The sequence below is a fragment of the Vombatus ursinus genome, unplaced genomic scaffold (assembly GCF_900497805.2).
Source record: "Vombatus ursinus unplaced genomic scaffold, bare-nosed wombat genome assembly UNPS02014794.1, whole genome shotgun sequence".
NCBI lineage: Eukaryota > Metazoa > Chordata > Mammalia > Diprotodontia > Vombatidae > Vombatus > Vombatus ursinus.
Genome location: NW_020954572.1, coordinates 21,623,196 through 21,644,433, shown reverse-complemented (window position 1 = coordinate 21,644,433; position 21,238 = coordinate 21,623,196). Strand labels below are relative to the sequence as shown.

Here is a 21,238-nt window from a genome sequence, read left to right as displayed (position 1 = left end):
TTTTTTTTTTTAACTAAATGGCCAATGGTGTGTTATGATCAACATCAAATGGAGATGGGGAGGGGAAAAAACAAACTGGTTCTGTGAAAATATCCCTTTTCTCCATTAGTGGCATGCTCATTCAACTTTTATCTTTATATTCCAGTGAATTATTTTGCTCTCACTGTTTAACAACAGCAAAAAAGAAAAAAACAAAAAAACAAAAAAAATCCTTGCATACCTTGTTTGATTGGATAATTTCAATGTTTTTCTTTTATCATTCTAAAACCAAGGATGATTTTATAACTTTTTTGGATGTAGCTCTTATATGTAGGGCAATCTCTGTCCCTCAGTAGGGATAAATTACTATAAAAAATTGATCCTAGATAGTTTTCCCTTCAAGTCAAACATCTTGTTATTTAAATAAACTTCTTGTTTAAAATAAAAAAAAAATGCTTGTTTGATTTGACTAAAAGATCTCCGACCACTTGCATACTGTACCCTTTCTTCATTTTCCCCACCCTGACCCTTCTGCAATTTTCAGGGAGGCAGATTATGGTCCTGTAACAAAAACAAAAATAACAGCTCATGAGTGCCTGCAGCTGGTTAATGAACTTTCCATCACAATATGGAGGCTGGATGGGCAGAGATGTGGTAGAGGGGATTCCTGTACACCTAAAGGTGGTACCCCTGAGGCCACTTCTAGCTTTGAAAATGTCACTGACCACTCTTCACGAAGTCTTTCCATCTTTGCTGCAAAGAGTCAGGTTATTTTGTGCACTGCCTGGCACATAATAGGCTTTCTTGCTTTCTTGTCTTCCTTTAGCATAATGGAATTAACATATTTACACCCTGGTCAAAAAACCTGCTTTTTGTACCTCTTCCCTAGTAATAAATATGCTTGCTGTATTTGTTTGATAGCCCGATTTGTGGTCCTGTATGGGAAGCAGGGATGGAGCCAAGCAAATTAAGTGAGGTCAGTTAGTTATTGATCTTGGACAGGATTTAGATCTCCTGATCATTTGTAGCCAGCGTTCCCTGAAGCTCCCAAGAGAAGTGGAGAACAGAGAAATGTGTCAGAGCATCTCCAGGGTGTCAGACATGGCTTGGACTTCTGCGCTGGAGGTGGGGAGTCTGTTGGTGTGAACAGTAAACAAAGGAAGGCTACTCTGTTGCTAAGGAGGATGGTTGCTAACAGGAGAAGGTACAACAACAACAAAAACCAAAGGTTTTTTGGCCAGCATGTAAATGTTAATTCCACTGTGCTAAAGGAAAGTCTAGAAAGCAACACCTGGGGGTGTGGGGAGTGAGGGGGTGAGAGAATACCTCAGGATCATACAAACCAAGCCTGTGAATGTTTGCTGTCTTTTGACAGATGCCTACTTGGAATGCTTTCCTTCCAGTAGTATATGACCTACTTTCAAAATGACTCAAAACACACATCTTCTATGAAGTCGTCCTTTCACTCAACCCACTAATTCAAATCAAAGAACCATCCCTTTGCCACCTATGTTTATGCTTGCTGAATTATGCAACCCTGTAGTAAGACAGCTGCTTTGTGTCCTTTTCTGTTTGTTCTGAGTTTTATGTTGGATTGTAAGAATCCCAAGGGCAAGAGCTATCTGTGTATGTGTGTATTTATATACATATACATATATACATATGTGATATCTCTCCATAGCATCTAGTATGATACTCAATAGAAAAAAAAATGAGTGTTCAATAAATGCTGCAGATTGATACTGACTGACTTATCTATAGGTCTGCTTATCACTGCTATTGCAGCCTGCTTTTCAGGCAGAGAAGCCTGGATTCTTCCTAAGAACCGTTTGCTTCTGTCATCTTGCTCTAAAGAGATAATCACCCAACCAGCAGCATGCCTAGGGCATGAAATCAGGTTAGCTGGCAGAGGAAAAGCCTGACATTTTACTCTAGATGTGAAAGCTGTTACCTGTAGGTGCTCAATAAATACTTGTTGAATGAATGAAACCTCCTCAGAAGCTGTCAAGAGAACTTAACTCCAGTACTTTTGCCAGAAGATCATGGGGGAATAGAAGCAGTCTCTCTGCTTACTCTTTGGAGTCTCTTTCATACATTTTTTGAAGGGTAGGGAGTTTGATGTCTACATGAAAGACCCCTTCCATCTATAAAATTCTATGATTCCATGCTTCCTTGATCTCTTAGTCAATCTCCAAGGTTCCTGGCATCTCTAAAATTCTGATGACAGTACATTATTCCTTAATTTATTAATTCATTAGCACCAAGAGAACTAATCAGGCTACCCAGTCATTTCAAAGTGTGAAATGTTATTAACATGGGAATTAAGCCCTAGGCAGTATCTCAAGACCTTCAGGCCAATTTCAAGAATTTTAAGAAACAGCTGAAAATTAACAGGTTCTTTGAACATTTATTACAGATTCTAATCAAATGACAGACCTTACTTATGCTCAGTGTGAAGTAGACTGTTGATTTACCTTGGTCCCTTCACCCACACCCACCCATATTTTAGGTGGGACTAGACAATTAAACAAGCATTTATTAAACATCTACTGTGTGCCAGGCTGCTTGGTTTAAAAAAAAAGGCACAGCGACCCAGTCCATAACTCTATTTCCAATAAGTTCATCCTCAACACACATTTATTTTATTAATCAACAAGTATGTGTAAGGCACTCTGCTAGATGTTATTAAGGGCCTGCTATGTATGAAGCACTTGGCTAGATGTCTGAAGTAGTGTCATATATGTGTGTATACATAGATACATACTTACATATATACATGTTTTATATTATATATATATGTAGTCATCAGCAGCATTCTTGTGTAGTCCTTGTCATCACAAAGCACTGGGAATACAAAGAAAGGCAAAAATGGTCTCTGCCTTCAAGGAGCTCACATTCTAATGAAAGAGACAACTTGCAAACAACTATATACAAACAAGATATATACAGGATAAATTGGAATTAATCTCAGAGGGAAGGCATAGCTGAAACCTAGTTACCCTATGACTTTCTGCCTCTGCCTGGCAAGCCAGAGTGATCTGTATCTGTGTTCCTGAAGTACCATACAATGGGCAGGAATGCTATACCTTTCCTTTATCCAATTCTGGAGGGAAATCATGTACCTCTATTTTTGAATCTCTTTGAACCCTGCTTAACAATGATATGGATCAATAATTCATTAGGCACTTATTAATGATTATCATTGATTAAAAATTATATTGAGAGGCATGACATAGTGGATAGAAAGCCTGCATCAAAGAAAGGAAGACTTTTAAACTCTTCAATACTGGTTTTGAGCCCTGCCTCTGACAAATACTGTGCTACCCTGGGCAAGTAACTTAACTCTGAGTGCTCTAGGGCCTAGGCAACTCTCTAAAACTCTAAGTTGCAGAACCAACCTGGGTAGGCTGGTTTCTTGAGCATATGGGGATGGGGGTGAAGAAGGCATACTAATGAAATTAGAAGCCCTATCCCTTACTATATGGCAGGTACTGTGCTTAATTAAGGGCTGAGGATGCAAAGAAAGGCAAAAACAGTCACATTCTAATGGAAGAGACAACACGCATATAAATAAATATATGCAAAATTAATACGGAGTAGATGGAAGGTAACTTTAGAGAGGAAGGCTCTCACATCTGAGGGAAGAAGGTTCTAGAGGGGTGGACTGAGAAGGAAACCAAGGATTCCAAGAGGTGGAAGTGAGGAGGGAGAGCATTCCAGGAATGAATGGGAAATAGCCAGTAACAAAGGCAAAGAGATGAGAGACAGAATGATGTGTGTAAAGGACAGTAAGGATCCCAGAGCTGGATCACAGAGTGAAGGGCAGAAGAAGACTAGAAAGGGAGGAAGAGATCAAGTCTGGGAAGATCTTTAAATACAAAACAAGAAACTATATTTACCTTGGAGGAAATAAAGATGCACTGGAGTTTATTGGATGCTGAATGGAATGTCTTTGGCCAAATAAAACTGTAAAGATTTAACCTTCAAGTCCATTTTGGTATAGAGTTGGTACATTATGATACTAGACTAAAATAATTTGTATAGTATTTTTATTGTTTCTAAGCATGCCTACATCTGTCTCACCTGATCTTTACAACAGCCCTATGAATCGTAAAGTGCCCCTATTATTATATGCATCTGATATATAAGAAAACTGAGACATAGAAAGGTTAACTGATGTTTTGTTCTTTAAAAAAAAAAGTAACATTTGTTTATTTTTAACATTCATTTTGAGCTCCAAATTCTATCCCTCTCTCCAGTCCCTCCTCCACACACTGAGAAAGCAAGTAATATGATACTCAACATCATGCAAATGTGATATCCAATATGGTACCCATGATCATCCAAAAGTGAAATCATACAAAACATATTTTCATTTTAGCAATGTCACCAAAAAAAGCAAGAAAAATCAAGAAATAGATAAAAAAGTGGAAAAAAGTATGATTCAATATGTACTCAGAGTTAATCAATTCTGTCTCTAGAGGATACCATTTTTAATCTGAGTCTTTTGAATTGTCTTGTATTATTGTATTGATCAGAGTAGCTAAGTCTTTCACAGTTGATCACGGTTATAATATTGCTGTTACTGTGTACATTGTTCTTGTTCTGCTCACTTCAATTTGCATCACTTCATATTAATCTTCACAGGTTTTTCTGAAACCATCCCCTTCATCATTTCTTGCACAATAGTATTCCATTACATTCATATACCACAATTTATTCAGTCATTCTCCAATGGATAGGTACCCCCTCAATTTCCAATTGTTTGCCAGCACAAAAAGAATTGCTATAAATATTTTTGTACATGTAAGTCCTTTTCCCCATTTTCTTTGTTCTGTTTGGGGTTCAGACCTAGGAGTGTTATTGCTGGGTCAAAGGGTATGCAGTTTGATAGCTCTTTGGGCATAGTTCCAAACTGTTCTCAATAATGGTTGGACAAGTTCACAGTTCCACCAACAGTGCATTAGTATACCTATATTTACACATCCCTTCCATTAACTGACTTTTAGAAGTGAACTAGTGAGGGGGAGCCAAGATGGCAGAGTAAAGGCAGGGACTCACCTAAGTTCTCCTCCAAATCCCTCCAAACACCTTTTTAAAATGACTTCAAACAAATTCTAGGGCAGCAGAACTCACAAAAAGATAGAGTGAAACAAATTTCCAGCTCCAGACAACCTGGAAGATCGGCAGGAAAGGTCTGTTGTACCAAGGTAAGAGAGGAACGCAGTCCAGCTTGGACCAAACCAGTGTAGATCTGGCCCCAGCAAACTAGGAGCAGGCAGTGGCAGCAGCTAGTTTCTGGAGCTCTCAGCCCACAGACAGTAAGGGGGTCGAACAACTGATCAGAAGATTACAGGGATCTTTTTGCTAGCACTGAGGCAGGACTCTGTTGCTTTTCCCATACTCAGATCTGGGTCACAATCCTGGGTGGCAGTCCCATGGCGAGGAGGAGCACTAGAATACCAGAGCTTTCAGCCACAGTGGAGTGGGGGAACCCTCCTCATAGTTCCAGGGCAGAAAAGAGTGCTTGTCATCATTCACAGACCAGAGCACAGGTCAGGAGAGTAGTAAACACCTCCCCTTAGATCATACCACATTAGAAGAACTGAAAACTTACCAGTCTCTACAAATATCTCTGAAAATAGCTGCACAAAACCCCTGAAGCTTGGAAAGGTACACCCTCCACCCTGGAAGCAGAGCGCTACTTTAATAAAGAGCTAAAAGTCAAGTAATAAGCTGGAAAAATAAGCAAATGATAGGGAAAAAACTCTGACTATAGAAACTTATTATGGTGATAAGAAAGATCAAAACACACACTCAGAAGACAACGAAGTCAAAGTTCCTACATCCAAAACCTCCAAGAAAAATATGTCTCAGACCATGGAAGAGCTCAAAAAAGATTCTGAAAATAAATAAGAGAGATAGAGGAAAAATTGGGAAGAAAAATGAGAATGATACAAGAAAATAATGAAAAAAGGGGCAACAGTTTAGTAAAGGAGACCCAAAAAAATACTGAAGAAAATAACACCTTAAAAAACAGACTAGGCCAAATTGTAAAAGAGGGCCAAAAAGCCAATGAGAAGAATGCCTTAAAAAGCAGAATTGGCCAAATGGAAAAGGAGGTCCAAAAGCTCACTGAAGAAAATAATTCCTTAAAAATTAAAATGGAGCAAATGGAAGCTATTGACTTTATAAGAAATCAAGAAACAATAAAACAAAACCAAGAATGGAATGAATGAAAATAATGAAGAATGAAAGAATGAAATAATAGAAGACAATGCAAAATATCTCTTTGGAAAAACAACTAGCCTGGAAAATAGAGATAATTTAAGAATTATTGGACTACCTGAAAGCCATGATCAAAAAAAGAGAGCCTAAATATCATCTTTCAAGAAATTATCAAGGAAAACTGCCCTGTTATTCTTGAACCAGAGGGTAAAATAGAAATTGAAAGAATCCACCCATCACCTCCTGAAAGAGATCCCAAAATGAAAATTCCCAGGAATATTATAACCAAATTCCAGAGTTCCCGGATCAAGGAGAAAATATTGTAAGTGGTCAGAAAAACACAATTCGAGTATGGTAGAGCCACAGTCAGGATAACACAAGATTTAGCAGTTTCTACATTAAAGGATCAAAGGGCTTGTAATATGATATTCTGGAAGGCAAAGGAGCTAGGATTACAACCAAGAATCATCTACCCAGCAAAACTAAGTATAATCCTTCAAGGCAGGGTAAATGGATATTCAATGAGATGCAAGACTTTTAAGCATTCTTGATGAAAAGACCAGAGCTGAATAGAAAATTTGACTTTCAAAAACAAAACTCAAGAGAAGCATAAAAAGGAAAACAGGAAGAGGAAATCATAAGGGACTTAATAAGGCTAAACTGTTTACATTCCTGCATGGGAAGATGATACTTGTAACTCGCAAGAACTTTCTCATTATTAGGGGAGTTAGAAGCAGTATATATAGACAGAGGGCACAGGTATGAATTGAATATGAAGGGATGATATCTAAAAAAATAAAATTAAGGGGGTAAGAGAGGAATGTACTGGGAGAAAGGGAAAGGGAGAGGTAGAATGGGGTAAATTATCTCACATTAAAGAGGGGAGAAAAAGGTTTTACAGTGGAGGGGAAGAGGGAGGAGGTGAGGGAGGGTGAGTGAACCTTACTCTCATCAAAATTGGCTTGAAGAGGGAATACTCAATTGGGTATAGAAATCTATCTTACCCTACAAGAAAGTAGGAGGGAAAGGGGATAAGAAGGAGGGGGTGATAGAAGGGAGGGCAGATTGGGGAAGGGGGGTAATCAGAAGCTAAACCCTTTTGAGGAGGGACAGGATGAAAAGAGAAAGAGAATAGAATAAAGAAGGAGGGTAGATAGGATGGAGGGAAATACAGTTAGCAATAGTAACTTTGAAAGAAAAATTTAAGCAAGTTTCTCTGATAAAGGCCTCATTTCTCAGAGAAATGAGTCAAATTTATAAAAATAAAAGCCATTCCCCAATTGATAAACGATCAAAAGACATGTTCAGTTTTCAGATGAAGTAATCAAAGCTATCTATAATCATATGAAAAAAATACTCTAATTCCCTATTGATTGGAGAAATGCAAATTAAAACAATTCTGAGTACTACCTCATACCTATTAGATTGGCTAATAGGACAGAAAAGGTAAGTGACAAATGTTGGAGGGGATGTGGGGACAATGAAACATTAATGCACTGTTGGTGGAGTTGTGAACTGATTCAACCATACTATAAAGCAGTTGGGAATTATGCTCAAAGGGCTTTAAAACCATGCACACCTTTTGACCCAGCAATACCACTCCTTGGTCTGTATCCCAAAAGAGATAAAAAACAAAAGGAAAAAGACCTATATGTACAAAAATATTTATAGCAGCTCATTTTATGGAAGCAAAGAATTAAAAATTAAGGGGATGCCCATCAATTGGGGAATGACTGAACAAGTTGTGATATGTGCTTATGATGGAATACTATTGTACTTTAAGAAATGATGAGCAGGATGCTCTCAGAAAAAGACTGGAAAGACTTGTATGGGTTGATGCAAAGTAAAATGTACTGTGCACAAAGTAACAGCAATATTGTAAGATGATCAGCTATGACTGACTTAACTATTGTCAGCAATACAATGATCTAAGACAACTCTGAAGGATTTATGATGAAAAATGCTATCCATCCCCAGCGAAAGAACTGATGGTATCTGAATACAGATTGAAGCATACTTTTTAAAAATTTTTCTTGAGGTTTTTTTTAATGTTTTCTTTCACAACATGACTACTATGGATATGTTTTACATAACTATACATGTATAACTTATATTGAACTGCTTGCCTTCTCAATGAAGAAGTAGGGCGGGGAGAGAGGAAGGGAGAGAATTTGGAACTCAACGTTTTAAAAACGAATGTTAAAAATTGTTTTCACATGTAACTGGAGAAAAACAAAATACTAAATAAAAAATCAAATCAAACCAAATTTAAAAAGTGAACTAGTTTCCCACTCCACTTCTTTATAGAGGTGAGAGGCCCATGGATATGGAACATGTCATGCATTTTCAGACTTTTCCAATATATTGATAGGTTTTACTTATTATTTTCTCTTCCTTTTTCTTTTTTTTTCTTTTCTTTAAAAATATTACTTGTAAGAGGTGGAATACTGGGAGAAATAAATATGTTGTTTTGTTTTGTTTTGTTTTGTTTTTAAAAAGGTATCAACAATTTTTTAAAAAGTCAGCTCGCTGTGGGGAAAGGCTGCGATGCAATATCACCTTGCAACCACAAAATTCCAGGACTGCTCCTTTCTCTAACGGCCCGGTTCCTATCGACTTCCTATGTCCCTCCCTTAATTGACGCAACTTGCTCTCTATGTCTCTGTGCCTGCGACAGCTTTCTTCGAGGCCTCCGCATTCGGCGGTAGTGATTGGCTCGTGAGGGATTTGCGTCATCTTCTTGCGCCGCCAGGGAGTAGGCGTCCCCCACGTGGGCGAGCGGTCCTGGGCTATGTGGCTGGGAGGATCCGGGGTTCCTGTATGCCTGCTTGGCGTAGCTCGCTTTGCCCTGCGGAGATTCACCTTTGCGGGGTTCTCGGGCAGCCCCCAAGGCTGCAGGTTGATCATGGCAAGCGGTGGGTGCGAGGCTCTTGACCTGAAGGACAGAGACTCCGGCTGCCCGGAGGAGCCGCAGGAACTTCAGCTACCGGGCGGCGCCGAACCCTGTGGAGAGCAGCAGCCCCCGGCCGGGGAGAAGGAGCAGGCGCTAGTTCCGGCCTTGGTCCCAACCTCGGGCAGGAGGAAGAAGCGGCGGGGCCAGGTCGGGGAGCGCTTCGTGCCGCCCCCGAAGAAGCGGCGGGCCGGGGTCAGCTTCAGCGACCAGCACTTCGCCGAGACCAGCTATTACTTCGACGGCGGGCTGCGCAAGGTGCGGCCTTACTACTTCGACTTTCAGACGTACTGCAAGGGCCGCTGGGTGGGCCGCAGCTTGCTCCACGTCTACAGTACCGAGTTTCGCGCCCACCCCCTCTCCTATTACGAGGCGGCCGCCAGGGCCGGCCGCCTGCGCCTCAACGAGCATCCAGTTCGAGACCTCAGCGTTATTCTTAAGGTGGGGCTCCTGGGAGATGAGGGGGAGACGCCCAGGACCATTGCAAACGGCTCCCCTCAAAAAGCTTTCCCTGAGCTCCACCTCGTGTTCTCCGTAACGCGCCCACTGTTGGCGCCAGGGGATAGAATGCTCAGGAAGACCAGAGTTCAATCCAGTTGCAGACATTTAACTAGCAGTGTGTCCCCCAAACAAGTCCCTTAACCTCTTAGCCTCACTTTCCTCATCTATATAATGGGGGATAATAATAGCACCGACCTCCCAGAGTGGTGGTTGTGAGGATAAAATGAGACAATATTTGCAAAGAGCTATATAGATCCTAACTATTATTATTACTTTTTATCTTGTATACGTTTCCTGTTTCAATGGGAACGTTCACAGCTTGTGTTCTCCTTAGATGGCAAGCTCTGAGAACAGTGGCTCTGCCTTCTTGTTCTTAATTAGCAGGAGCAAGTTGCTTAATTGGATTAGGGAAGTAGACTAACTGGTGAAGTAGTTAACTTGAACTCTTGGATAGCACTGGTCCTTATAATGTGGGTTTCACACACTCCCAAGGACAGATAAGGACAGATTGGCAGTTTCCCTAGTTCTTTTTTGGATCGAGTTTCCCTTTCCAGTCAAGTCTTGAAGCATTGGATGCCATGTTCTAACAATGACCTAATTAATGCTAAAATAGTTAGAAGATGTCCTCATGGTCCTTACATGAGAATTTCTTGCCCCCAAACCCTAGCATGGTGCTGGTACCCAGTAATCATCTTCCCATGAGTTTTTAAGTGAGATCCATTTTTCTTGACCTTTATGTACCATTTGACACTGAACATCTACTCCTTGACACTGTAATCACCTGGTTTCCACCATACTACTATCTCCTGGCTTTCTCCTTTCCTTTCTGCCCATTCTTTTGAGGTCTCTTTATTCTCTACTCTTCCCTTAAGAGTGGATGGGTATATCCCAGTCTCCATCCTCTGGATCTCTTATCTTTATTCTATGGTTTTTTTCTCTCTCTTGACAATCATTTTTATTCCATTGGCTTCAATTCCTAAGAATTTAAATTCCAAAATTCCAGAATTTAAATTCCAAAGAATCATAAATCTGTGTTTACAGATTGCTGGGCATATTCGCTTCAATCTCCTGCTTTAAACACTTTAAGTGTAACATCTCAAAATGGAGTCATTTTATCTCCCACCCTTCCCCTAAACCTGCTTTTCCTCCTGATCTCCCTGTTTCTTTCAGTGGTAACTTTGTAGTAATATAGGCTCAACACATCAGTCCTCTTTAAACTGTTCCATCTTTCTCACCTCCTACATCTAATTAGTGGTCAGGTTTTATTGATTTTATCACTAGCATCTATCCTTTCCTTCCTGCTCCTACTTTATTAGCACCTTTGAGTTAATAGATACCTCCAGTCTCTCCTTTACATCAATGCCAAAGTAATTTTCCTAATATGCAGGTCTGATCCAGCTCAAAGACCTTTGATAGCTCTCCATTATCTACAGGATAAGATTTCAATTCTTTTTTCCTAACATATAAGGAATGATCTGCCTCCAATCTGCATTTCCAGTTTTATTTCGCATTATTTCTCTTTCATGTGTACTATACTATTAGCTACTTTTCCTCTCTCTTTACATTGATAGGTAATGTCCTCTTGCCTGAAATGGCTTCTTATACCTGCCCGTTAAAATCCTTACCCTCCTTCATAGACCAGTTCAGATGCTGCCATCCTTTCCATGAAGTCTTCCCTGACATCCCCCTCTACCTTCTAGACTTCTCTGCTGTCCTGTGTACTGATCACTGCAGATTTTTACTATAATTTTCTGTACATATCTCATCACTCTAACTAGGTTGTAAATTCCTTAAGTGCAAGAAGTATTTTTTCCAACTCTGTCTCTCAGACACCTAGATATCTGAGGCTGCATCTGATTTGCTGACTGCCCCAGTGCGTACCTAACCTGTGAGATGTGTGACTTATTGATCCCCATTTATATTGAGGATTACTGTTATTTCTCATGAGCATGGAATTCTCAGTAATTTGGTTGTAAACCTCTCCCATTTTAAAATGTTTTATTAAACATCGCTGTCACTTTGTACCTTCTCGTTTTCTCCCTCCCCATAAGAATCCTCGCTATGTTTAAAAAAAAAAAAAAGACATTCAAGCAAAACAAATCAACATATTAGCCATGTGTTATGTTCCACCAAGGAAATATAAGCTCTGTGAGAGCTGACACTTCCTTATCTGAATTTTTAAATCTCTAGCACCACAGCTCTCAGAACATTGTAGATGCTTAACAAATGTTTGGGCAGCTAGGTGACGTAGTGGATAGAGTTCTAGGCCTAGAATCAGAAAGATCTGATTTCATATCCAGCCTTAGACACTACCTGTGTGACCCTGGGCAAGTCACTTTACCCTGTTTGCCCCAGTTCCTCATCTGTAAAATGAGCTGGAAAAGGAAATGGTAAACCAATCCAGTATCTTTGCCCAAAAAAAACCCTACACAGATCATGAAGAGTCAGACAGAACTGAAATGACTAAACAACAACAAAAAAATGTTTAAATGTTTGTTGAGTCAACAGTTTGAAGAATTCCCTTTAAGGTTTAGGAGCTATGATCAGTTTCAGTGTCTGCTTATAATTTCAGAGGACTGATAATGAAGCCTACTTCTTGGCAAAGAAGTGGTAGGTAGTACGCTATAGGTTTGGAATGAAGTATACGTTTTCAGACATCAGTCAATCAATCTTGCCTCTATGAAGTGCCTAACCCTGTGCCAGGCCCTGTGATAGATGTTAGGGATACAAAGACAAACTATGAAGCAGTCCTTTACCACAAGGAGCTTATGTTCTGTTGGGGGAATGTGAGATGTGGTTAGAATGTAAGATTTTCTTGAATGTCCTTTTTTTGTTACTAGAAAAAGTCATGTGGGGAGATGAAAAGGCAGGAAGTCACTGGGAAATGAGTAATGTGTAAAAATAATTAGAAGAGCAACAACAAAGCATTAAAACAAAAGCCCTTGAGAGATAGTGTGGCATAGTAGGAAGAGTTCTGGACTTGGGGTTGAGAAGACCGGGTCCGAATCCTACCTCAGACATTTACTAGCTCTTTGACCTTAATCTTTAGTCTCCTCATCTGTAAAAATGAAAGGGTTGGACTCCAAGACTTCTAATGTCATTCTGACCCTAACTCTGTGATCTTGAATGGTAGTGACTTTTCTGGTGGCCCTAACACTCAGCTCTTTTTCCCCCTGGAATGGGTGCACATTTGCCTGATACTGAATTGACTCAAAGGCTTGTATGTCTCTGGCAGGACAATGACTTCCTGCGGAACACCGTCCACCGGCATGAGCCCCCTGTGACAGCAGAGCCCATCCGTCTGCTAGCCGAGGATGATGAAGTCGTGGTGGTGGACAAGCCCTCTTCCATGCCCGTCCACCCTTGTGGTCGCTTCCGCCACAATACTGTCATCTTTGTCCTGGGCAAGGAACACCGGCTTAAGGAGCTGCATCCACTGCATAGGCTGGACCGCCTCACCTCGGGGGTGCTCATGTTTGCCAAGACGGCCGCTGTCTCTGAGCGTATCCATGAGCAAGTTAGAGATCGGCAGGTAAGCGGGCGGGCAGGCAGGGTGCTCTCCACTTGTGCTCTTCTCATAGGCCGAGTACAACGTAAGCCCACAGATGCTCAGTGTTGGGAAGGGGATCATTGAATTCTGCATCTGGAAGGGCTTCTCAAGTCACCTAGTCAAGGCCAGGCACTGGAAATCTCGACATCGTATGTTGTTTTCAGAGGGCTCAGATATGGAGATCATAGGCTCATAAAGCTTTAGAGTCGGAAGGGACCTAAGAGGTCATCTGTTCTAACTCCTGATTTTACAAATGAGGAAACTGAGATTCATAAGAGGATAGGGAATTGCCCAACATCACACAGTAAGAAGTAGCAGACTGCATAACCTTCTTAGGTAACCTGTTCATCTGAACTGAATGCTGTTTAATTATAATGACCAAGCAGAAAAGAGATGAAAAAATATACCTCTCTCCCTTTTTGCAAAGGTGGGGAACTGTGGGTGTGAACATAGCATATGCTGTCAGATTCAGTTGATGGGTTGCTGAATTTTGTTGACATACTTTTTTTCTCTTTTTCTTCATTACAAAGTAACAAAGGAATGTTATAGATGTATTGCTTTGCTGGATAATGATGACAGTTGCTAGTGTGGCGAGAGGGAGGGATATTCATTGAAGTAAAGGAAGTGTAAAAACAAGATAGCAATAAAATTAAACATTTTTCTTTTTTTTTAATAAATGTATTTTTAACTTTTTTTTTAATTTTGAGTTTTGCATTCTCGCCCTCCCTCCAGTCCCTCCCCCACCCATTGAAAAGGCAAACTGTATCAATTACACCTGTGAAGTCGTGCAAAACATATATCCATATTAGCCATGTTGCAAAAGAAAAAAGAAAGAAAGTGAGACAAGTATGCTTCAGTCTATGATCAGAGTTCATCAGTTCTCCCTCTGGAGGTAGATAGCATTTTTCATTGTGATTCCTTTGAATTGTTTTGGATCATTGTCTGATAAGATACTTACCAACTAAGTAATTGATTTTTTTTTTCCCCAAAGAATGTTAATGTGCAGAGGAGCAGGTGGGTAGGGTGCTAAGATTTAAGGGAGATGCCCTAAGAGGAATAGGGAAGCTTGGACACAGAAAGCTCCGAGGTGGTGGTTAGAATCTTGGGACTGCTGAATCTGAATGTGGGAGAAGTGAACCCAGAATACTTGAGGGTGGCAATCTGAGAGCTGGAGCTTTTTTGCTGACTTTGTCTTCTCTTCTGTAGCTGGAGAAAGAATATGTGTGCCGGGTGGAAGGAGAGTTCCCTGCTGAAGAAGTCACCTGCAAGGAGCCCATCTTGGTGGTATCCTACAAGGTGGGGCTATGCCGTGTGGACCCACAGGGCAAGCCCTGTGAAACTATATTCCAGAGGCTGAGTTACAATGGTCACTCTAGCGTGGTCCGGTGCCGGCCTCTTACTGGCCGTACCCACCAAATCCGGGTACACTTGCAGTTCTTGGGCCACCCTATCATTAATGATCCCATCTATAACACCGAGGCTTGGGGCCCAGCACGGGGCCGAGGTGGCCATATCCCTAAGACAGATGATGAGCTGCTACGGGACCTGTTGGAGGAACACCGGGCCAAACAAAGCCTGGATGTCCTGGATCTCTTTGAAGGGGACCTACCCCCGGGTCTTAAACCTCCTTCAGACCCATTTTTCAAGCCAGACTTGAAAGAGCATGCTGCAACCACAAAAGATCCTGAGGACCCAAACCAAGCGGCCTCCCCTGGTTTGGACACAACAGAGCTGGCCCCCGGGGAGGCAGCTGGGTCAGGGCTTAAGAATAAAGAGATGGACCCTCTCTGTGAGGAATGCCGTTTGGTGAGACAAGACCCCTTGCCTCAGGAGCTGGTGATGTACCTTCATGCCCTGCGCTATAAAGGACCTGGCTTTGAGTACTCTTCACCCATGCCTGCCTGGGCACAAGATGACTGGAAGGAAGACTGAGGGGTGTGTTCTGGATTGCCTTCTGCATTGGAGGCAGGCCATCATCCCTCACAGAGCTACTGTGGCTAGCCCCTCTTAGAAAGGGAAAGTGGACGTTCTCTGTTGGCACTCAGGAGCTAAAAAGGAGGAGTCTTGGGCTTTGAAAAAGTTTGTTCTTTTTCAGAGCAAAGGGGAAATTATATACCTCATTTGCCATCCTGCCTCCAGCCAGAGTTTTGGCATCTCTTAATTCTGAAAGTGTTCCTTCCCGGTGTCTCTGCTTTGGGGGTTATTTTCTGAGCTTTCAGGTGCTGCTGCTTGGTCCCATACCCTGTGGCTGTACCTGGATCCCTTCAGCCTTCCTTGCTATGCAAGCAGAACTTTTCTCCCTCCTGCAGAAAGTTTTTGTCCCTTCCACTGTGATATGGTTCCTGTTTCTCTAGGTATATGTAGTATAGCACCTAGGTTTGTGAAATGCTATTTTAGTCAAGTAGGAAATATTTTTTAAATGCATTTTTCTTTTCACACCATGATCATCTCCCAATTGTGTGTCCATCTATCCCTCTACCCCAACAAAAAAAACTATTAAGCATAACTGCCAATGACAGATTATATAACAGTTCCCAGGCCCCACATTCTCCACCAAGGGGAGGTGTCCCAACTGCAGTCATCAGGAACTAACATTGGTCATTGTATTCGACCCTAGGTCTGTTGTCATTTACAGTAATGTGGTTCTCCTGGTTCTATTTTCTTTGCACTGTTATCAGTTCACACAGCAGTCCCGATGAGCTCTGAATTCCTCACCATTCTTTATAGTACAGTAATATTCCATGTGTACCACAGTTCTTCTGTTCCCTAATCATTAGGCCCCTATTTTTGTTGCCAGTTTTTTGCTTCTGTAAATATTTTGGCTTGGATGGGACCTAGGTATGTTCTCAGTAGTGGAATCATGTGGTCCGAGGGTATGTAACCAGGTGACAAAAAGTAGAAAGATCAATAGATTGAGAGTCAGAGGACCCAAGTTCAAATATCTGCTCTCTGCTTATATGATCTTGGGCCAGTCGCTTAAATCTGTATTGGGCCTCATCTTTTTCATCAGTAAAATACAAGAGTTGGACTAGACATGCCCTGAACTCCCTTCTTAGCTCTCAGTCTAGGCTACTCTGACTCTTCTCACAGAATGCCAAATTGATTTTCAGAGTAGTTATAACAATTCACAGCTCCATCAACAGTGGTCTTGGGGCTGTTTCCGAGTCTGTCCCTGTTCCCCCCCTCCCCTCCCCCCACTGACTAGTTGGCTCTACATATTGAGTATTAGTTATGTGGGGTAGGAGTCCCTGTGTGTCTTCCCCTCCCAATTTGATTTTTTTTTTTTGAGTCGGTAAGAGAGGTCATTTTTTGCCTCATTTTTTACCTCCGCTTAATCACTGAATGGACATTGCCTCAGACAGACTGAGACCTGGAAAAGACCTTAGCTTAAAAATGCCAAGGTCTCCCACTGCATCCTGGACCACCTCCAGGCATCCTGATCAGTATCTTGCAATTGGACCCAGTTGGCTCCTGGGAAGAGAGTGAGGCTGGGGACTTTGCACAGCCCTGCCTTACTTAAATCCAGTTCACTTGCAAGTCATGACATCACATTTGTGCCCCAGGGAGAAAGGCATTTATGTGCATATTATATATGTGTGGGTTACAAGTTGGGATGGTTTGGACTGATGGAGTGAGGTGGGTGTTGGCTAAGTATTAGCATTTATTTGATACTTAAGAATCCTTAGTTTTGTCAATTGTGGGCCATCTTCCACTGATGCAGATTGCAACTATTCAGTGGGGTGAGACACCAACAGTGTCTCAAAACAGCTTTGCAAAAAAAAATAATAATAATAATTCATCCTCCCAGGTGCTCAGCCCCCTGGTGATGAGCCTCTTAGATACTTAGGTAGACAAGCATTTTTAAAATTTTTTTTGCACTTAATAGTATTTTTTTTCCAATTACATGTAAAGATAATTTTCAACATTAATTTTTGTAATATTTGAGTTCCAAATTTTTCTCCTTCCCCCCTCCCCAAGACAGCAAGCAATCTGATATAGGTTATGCATGTACAATCACGTTAAATATATTTCCACATTAGTTACGTTGTGAAAGAAGAATCAGAACAAAAGGGAAAAACCAAGAAAAACAAAAAAAGAGTGAAAATAGTATGCTTTGATCTGTATTTGGAATCCATAGTTCTTTCTCTGAATATGGATAGCATTTTCCATCACAAGTCTTTTAGAATTGTCTTGGATCATTGTACTGCTGAGAAGAGCTAAATCTGTCATAGTTGATCGTAGCATAATGTTGCTGTTACTATGTACAATGTTTTCCTGGTATCTGCTCACTTCACTCAGCATCAGTTCATGTAATAGACAAGCATTTATTGTTTTTTGTTTTTTAGGCAATTGGGGTTAAGTGACTTGCCCAGGGTCACACAGCTAGTAAATGTCAAGTGTCTGATCTGAGACCGGATTTGAACTCCGGTCCTCCTGACTTCAGGGCTGGTACTCTATCCACTGAGCCATCTAGCTGCCCCGACAAGCATTTATTAAGCCTCTAATAACAGTTATATACATACGAGGACCTGCCACCTTTTCTTAGCACAGCTTTTGGGAACCCAGGATCACCTCAGCACCCCAATGAAGCATTCAGTTAAAATTCAGCAAGCAGTAGAAGACTGCCACCACCCTTAGTATTTGTAGCCTAGACCAGAGGTGGTCAGGCCACATGCAGGCCACATGCAGCCCACAACACTCCCGAGGGCAGACTGAACCAGATTAAAATATGATTGAAAAATATTTAACAAAATAAATAAAAATGCAATAAAACATACTGTCGATACGTGGATTTCTACGTCAATATGTGGTCTATAGGGTTTAGTGGCACCTGTTTCTATTTGAATTTGACACTACTGACCTAGACTATTAATTAGACTGTTTGGTTTCCCTGCTTCCAACTCTCCCTTCTCCAATCCATCCAAAAGAATCTCCCTACAACATAGCTCTGACTAGGTCATATCCTTAACTCAAGAGCCTTTCATGGTTCCCCATTACCTCTGGCATGAAATGCAAACAGCCTCAGCATTTAAGGCCCTCCAAGATCTGGCTTTGACCCACATTTTGAGCTTTGTATCACATTACTCCCCTTCACGAAGTATGTTCCAGCCAAATTGCGATGCCAGCTGTTCCCTAAACTCTTTCTCCTGCCTGTTTATATTTTCCTAACCCATTCCCTATGACTAGAAGTCACTCACTCATTTAAAAAAATTTATTAGTTTTCAGCATTCACTTTTATAAGATTTTGAGTTCTAAATTTTCTCCCCTCTTCAAGGTGGCATGAAATCTGATATAGACTATACACGTACAATCATATTAAACATTTCCACATTAGTCGTGAAAGAAGAATCAGAACAAAAGGGGAAAACCATGGGAAAGAAAAAACAAAAAGAGACAATAGTATGCTTCCATCTGCATTCAGGCTCTATAGTTCTTTCTCTGGATATGGATAGGATTTTCCATCATGTCACTCATTTCTGCCTCTCAGAATCACTTCCTTCAAGGTGTGGCTTTAGTGCTAGCTACCCTGGAAAGCCATTGTTGTTTGTAATGTTGAAAGCACTGTGCAAGGTAAGGGGGGATACAAAGACAAACAAAATAGTCATGAAGATAACATGTGCATAGGTAAATATAACATACCATGCAAATACAAAATAATTTTTTTTGATGGGAGAAACACTAATCCACGAGGAGAAGGGTATCTTTTAAAACCTCTATGTAGGAGGTTGTACCCTAGCCAAGTCTTGAAGGAAGATGGATTCTAAAAGGTGGTGGTTAGGAGAGTGAATTCCAAGCATGGAAGACAACTCGTACAGAGACGTAACAGCGAAAGATGGGAATATAATGTGTGAGAACAGTAAATTGAATGTGGAACCTAGTGAGTGAAGAGGAATAATGTGAAATATGGGAAGTTAGCCTACAGCCAGATTGTGGGAGGATTCAGTATGCAAAAGATAAGGAACTTCTTTTCATCCTAGAGTCAGTAGGGAACCACTGAAGGTTCTTGCAGAGGGGCGTGATATGGTCACACTTGTGCTTTACAAAGATTGGCAGTTGTGTGGAAATTTTATTTGGAGAGGAAAGATTGAAAGCAAATAGGCCAGAGAGGAAAGCAAAAGCCTGCTGATGGGTTACCCTGCCTAAAGTCTTTCTCCCCTCCAATTCATCTTTTAGTTAGCCATCAATGTGATTTTCCCAAAATTCTAGTCCAACCATATTGCCTCTCTGCTTAATAAAGTCCAGTGGCTTCCTGTTGCCACCTGGGTCAAATACAAACTGCTCTGCTTGGTGTTCAGAACCTTTCATAGAATCCCAGTCCCCTCCTAACTTTCCAGTCTTCTTACACCCTACTCCCCAATGCATACTCTTCAGTCCAGTGCCTCTGGCCTTCTGCTGTTTCACAAACAAGACACTCCATCTCAACTTCAGGCATTCTGTCTGGGAATTCTCTCCGTCCTCTCCTCTGACTATTGACCTCCCTGGCTTCCCTTAAATCCCAACTAAAATCCTACCTTCTACTGGAAGACTTGTGCAATCCCTCTAAATTCTAGTACTCTTAATTATCTCCTATTTATCCTGTATATAGCTTGCTTTGTCTATATTTGTTTTTGTATTGTATTGTAAGCTCTTGAAGGCCTCTTTTTGTATCCCTAGCACTTAGCACAGTGCCTGGCACACAGTAGACACTTTTAAAAATATTGATTGAGGGCCTAAAGTAGGTGGTAGTTATGTAACTAGAGAGAAAGGATCAAGTGCACAATAGAATGGACACATTTTGACAGCTGATTGTAGGGGGTATAGAAAGGTGGGTGACAGGGATAGGGAAGAAGGAGAGTGTAGGGTTGAAAATGACTCCAAGTGTGCCAACCTGAGTGACATAAAGGTAAGTGCACTGTACACTGAATTCCTCACTGATCCCCAATTTGCAGAGCTCTCTCCTTAAAATTATATATTTACTCTTAAAATTTTATACTTGCTTATCTGTGTATCCTTCCTGTCCTGCCATTACAGTGTTAGCTTGATGGCAGGAAATGTTTTATTTTGTTTTTGTAGGTGCCTGATATGCTATTAGGCAGCTAGATGGCTCAGTGGATAGGGTCCTGGTGCTAGAGTCAGGAAGACCTGAGTTCAGATCCAGCCTCACACACTTATTAGCTGTGTGACCCTGGAAAAGTCATTTGACCTCTGCTTGTCTTAATCCACTGGAGAAAGAAATGGCAAACCACTCTAGTATCCTTACCTAGAAAATCCCATGGAAAGCATTGGAATGCTGTGGTCTATAGGGTCACAAAGAGTCAGACATAACTGAACAACAATAACAAAGTATACTATTGTGTATGGTATCCAGTTGGATTGGTATCCAGTCCAACAGGCATGTGTTAGGCACCTGCTGGGGGCTAGCCCAAAACGTTGTGCTAGGTGGCGAAATAAAAATGAGTTGGTAACCCAAAGGAGCTTAATTCAACTGAAAGGATACATTTATCTACATGACCTCAGTAACTTCTCTGAGCTTCAGAGACTTGGTACCCTCTGAAATCTCTTCAAACTCTCAATCTGTGATCCTAGGCATACAAATATAGACATAGAATCATGGAATTTAATGTACTAACTGTGTGACCTTGGGCAAGTCACTTTACCCTGATTGCCTCACTTAAAAAAAAAATTATGGAATTTAGAGCTGTGAGGGACCTTGAAGATCATTTTGTATAAACCATCTTATTCATTTACAGAGATGGAAACTGAGGCCCAGAGACGTATATGATTATTTGAGGAGGGAGTCCTGATAGCTATAAGCAGCCCAGGACAGTCTTCCTTGGGAGGTAGAACATGAGCTAAACCTTCAAGGAAGTCAGGCTGAGGAGGAGGAAAGGAAAGATGATAGCCTTTGCAAAGATGCTGAGGCGGGAGTTAGACTATTGACTGCCAGGCACAGCAAGACCTGTCTGGCTCCGGTGTAAAGTGCATAAGGGAACATAATGTGTAAGCTGGAGCTATGCAGTGAAGGGCTTTAAATGCCAACCTGAAGAGTT

At 41.2% G+C, this 21,238-nt stretch overlaps 1 protein-coding gene across 1 annotated transcript; it reads left to right on the top strand.

The window, feature by feature from the left end:
- The first annotated feature begins 8,996 nt into the window (after nt 1-8,996).
- RPUSD2 (RNA pseudouridine synthase domain containing 2) lies at nt 8,997-16,241 on the top strand. The gene is made up of 3 exons (XM_027870028.1): nt 8,997-9,598; nt 12,894-13,190; nt 14,415-16,241. Exons 1-3 carry the CDS (start codon nt 8,999-9,001, stop codon nt 15,138-15,140), a joined length of 1,623 nt encoding a protein of 540 aa, XP_027725829.1. The 5' UTR covers nt 8,997-8,998; the 3' UTR covers nt 15,141-16,241.
- The last annotated feature ends 4,997 nt before the right edge of the window (nt 16,242-21,238 follow it).